Source organism: Papaver somniferum, unplaced genomic scaffold, assembly GCF_003573695.1.
Source record: "Papaver somniferum cultivar HN1 unplaced genomic scaffold, ASM357369v1 unplaced-scaffold_21, whole genome shotgun sequence".
In the NCBI taxonomy this organism is placed as follows: Eukaryota; Viridiplantae; Streptophyta; class Magnoliopsida; order Ranunculales; family Papaveraceae; genus Papaver; species Papaver somniferum.
This window is the reverse complement of record NW_020631041.1, coordinates 6,071,120-6,074,267: the sequence shown is the minus strand read 5'-3', so window position 1 is coordinate 6,074,267 and position 3,148 is coordinate 6,071,120. Positions and strand designations below refer to the sequence as shown.

Here is a 3,148-nt window from a genome sequence, read left to right as displayed (position 1 = left end):
TGTTACTTGGGTTAGATATCACTGGGAAAGACAACCACATTCTCTTTGCCCTAAGTGTTTTATTATTGATCATGATGAGGAAGAATGTGATAATATTGCTGAAGATCTTAAAATAAGAAGATATACTAATGATGAGTATATCAACTATGCTAGGTCAATCTGGCTAGGTGTGAATGCTAATATCTCAAATGTTTTGCAGGATTTCAATTCTTTTCATGATTGGCTGGTAAGGTGATTTTCAGATCACACTAATGAATAATTGCTAGCTTTGAAGCTGATGGTTATACTTGTAAACTAATGTGCGCTATCTGGTACATTTGGAAAGATAGATGCAACTTAGTCTTTTAGAATACTAAACCAAATGCTAATAGTAAAATAACTAGAATTCATAATTTATTTCAACAGTGTACTTTGTCTTACTCTACGCCAGGTTGAATAAGAGTCATGACCTTATTAAGACATGGTTACCACCTGAAACAGATTATGTGAATATCAACATTGATGCCTCTTATATGTATGATACAAAAAAAGGGAAGTGTTGGACTGATTATTCGAGACTGTGCAGGTACCACAATAGGAGTCAAAGGAGTTAATCTGGATGAAGAAGTTGAGGCAAAATTTGGAGCTGAATTCTTTGAGTGTAAAGCGTTGTTATTGGCAGTTCATTGGATGGAACATCTAGGTTACAAGAGGTGATTTTTGAAATGGATTGTGATAATGTGGTGATCTCTTTGCAAAGTTGGGAATCACAGATTCACTGGCATAATCAACATTTGCTTGCAGCTATTAAAAATAAGCTCTCTAGATTCAGTTTTTGGTTTTGTAAGTCATCTAATAGACTAAGTAACAATGTGACTCATGCCATATCAGAAAAAACAAGGCTTGAAATCAGCAGGTTTCTTTATATGAACTATTATCCTACTGATATCATTAAAATGACAGAGGAAGATTATGTAAGAACATGATTTTATTAATGAATAAATTCTTAGTATCAAAAAAGAAAAGAAAAAAAATTCTTAAAAACTAACAATGGTTCAACTGGGTTCAGTGACTTCTTGATATGCGGTCAAATGCTCTACCACTTAACCATGAATTATACCGGCCCCTAGTAAAAAGATGGTGCATCGATAGTTATTTTAAAAAGTGGGATAATTAACTCTGTAATATATTTCGATCTGATTATTCCACAGAGAGTTTCCGGATTCAAATGAACTAGTTGTCTATTAATAGAAAAGTTATCAGATACACTCACAGAAGTTACTTTTTCTTAATTTGTTCCACTATGCCAACCTCTGTTTTACCTATTATGCTATGCCCGCTTGTCATTCAACAAAGCCTCTTTCGCTTAATCCTTCTTTTAATATACTAATAACAAACTAATCAAGAAACAACGTTGCTAGCTCCCATTTAAGCACGCTATTTTTGTCTCAATTCATATATTAATTAATTAACATAATAATTCATTCAACAAAATGATAATCAACTTAATACCCATTGCCTTTATATATACTTCTCTCCTCACCAGTTAAACAACGACAAAACATAACCACTCAAACTTGAGCATCCCCAAAATTCAAATCTATCAATCACCCACACCTAAACTTCGATCTCCCTTAAGATCCACTATTAGCAATTTATAATTTATAGTATTAAGCTTAAAAATGGATGAGAACATGGATCAAAAGCGTTTGATTATTAAAGAGATAATTCAAGCAAGAGAGCTAGTAAAGGAACTTCAAGCTCAGCTCAATCCCTCTTCTGTCTCTGGTCAAGACTTGATAACCAGAATCTTATGTTCCGTAGAGAATTTTCTCTCGATGCTAGAACGAGTAAACATGGAGAACGAATCTGGCCTGGAGTCTCCCCTGGGTTATGTAAGTGGAAGCCCCAACTCAGATATCTTCCACGGCGGTTCACGAAAGAGGTATGAGTAATACTAACAAACTTCATGGTACATATATATATATTGACAATTCTGTTTGCACAGAATTCATACAACTTATATATACATATTTCTCACTCATATTAGATGTATATAGGAAAGGGATTGTGAGATGGACGGAACAAATACGTGCTTCCGCACAAACGGGACTCGAAGGACCCCTAGATGATGGATACGACTGGAGGAAATATGGGCAGAAAGACATTCTTGGAGCTAAGCACCCTAGGTGAGAAGCAATAAAATTCTAAAGTCACCAATTAGCACAATTGCAAAATTTGCTTTTGAATGATCTCTAACAAGTGGATGTCGTTATGGATTATGCAGAGGTTATTATAAATGTAGTCATCGAAATGGTCAAGGTTGCTTAGCAATGAAACAGGTTCAACGATCCGAACTAGAGTCATCCATCTTCAATGTTACTTATATTGGAAAACACAGTTGCATTGAAACATCAGAACTACTTTCAGAACAATATTCTCCAATTAAACAGGATCATGATCAGCGTCACCGCCCAAATTATCATCAAGAGCAAAGGGAGGATATATCATTTGAAGAGACATACATAAACTTTCAAACATCAAGTGTTCAAGTTGGAAAAGACAAAGATAAATTTTTTGAATCTTTTCCTTCTTTTTCTATATATTCTACTACTTCTATACAACCCAATGTTGGTAATTGCTCAGAGACTAAAGATAATCACTTTTTTCCTCCTTCAGTTAAACCTGAAATTCATTCTCCTAGTCTTAGTCCTAGTCCGACATTTATAAGCACTCCCACAGCTTCAGAATCCAACTACAAAATGAACAGTATTGAAGGTTACAATATTGGTGAAGATTTACTACAAACTACTGCTGATTCTCATGATGTTAAAGATCATATGATTATTTCACCAATTGTTAGTGCAACTTCGTGCGCGAATAATAGTTGCACGAATCTCATGGACTCTAGCTGGGATTGGGATTTCCCAATAGATTATAGTCCTCCACAATTCTAATAATTTGAGTTAATCGCGATTGTACTGCACACTAGTTTATCAGCTGAAAACGCTATCGATTAAAAAAATCGGTGTGTTGATCGTCTATTGTAGTATTTGACGGCATTTTTGGGACAGGGTGTCTTTTTGTATCGAGTTTGAGCATCAGTTATGATTAGGTTCAACACTAGTATAAGAATAGTTATGTTACAGTTAAATTTCTTAATTTTGTA

General features: G+C 34.6%; 1 protein-coding gene across 1 annotated transcript; it reads left to right on the top strand.

The window, feature by feature from the left end:
• Positions 1–1,555: 1,555 nt before the first annotated feature.
• On the top strand, positions 1,556–3,148 carry LOC113339317 (probable WRKY transcription factor 53). Its single transcript, XM_026584608.1, has 3 exons — positions 1,556–1,924; positions 2,040–2,168; positions 2,267–3,148. The coding sequence occupies exons 1-3, from the start codon at positions 1,662–1,664 to the stop codon at positions 2,934–2,936; spliced, it is 1,062 nt and encodes a 353-aa protein (XP_026440393.1). The 5' UTR covers positions 1,556–1,661; the 3' UTR covers positions 2,937–3,148.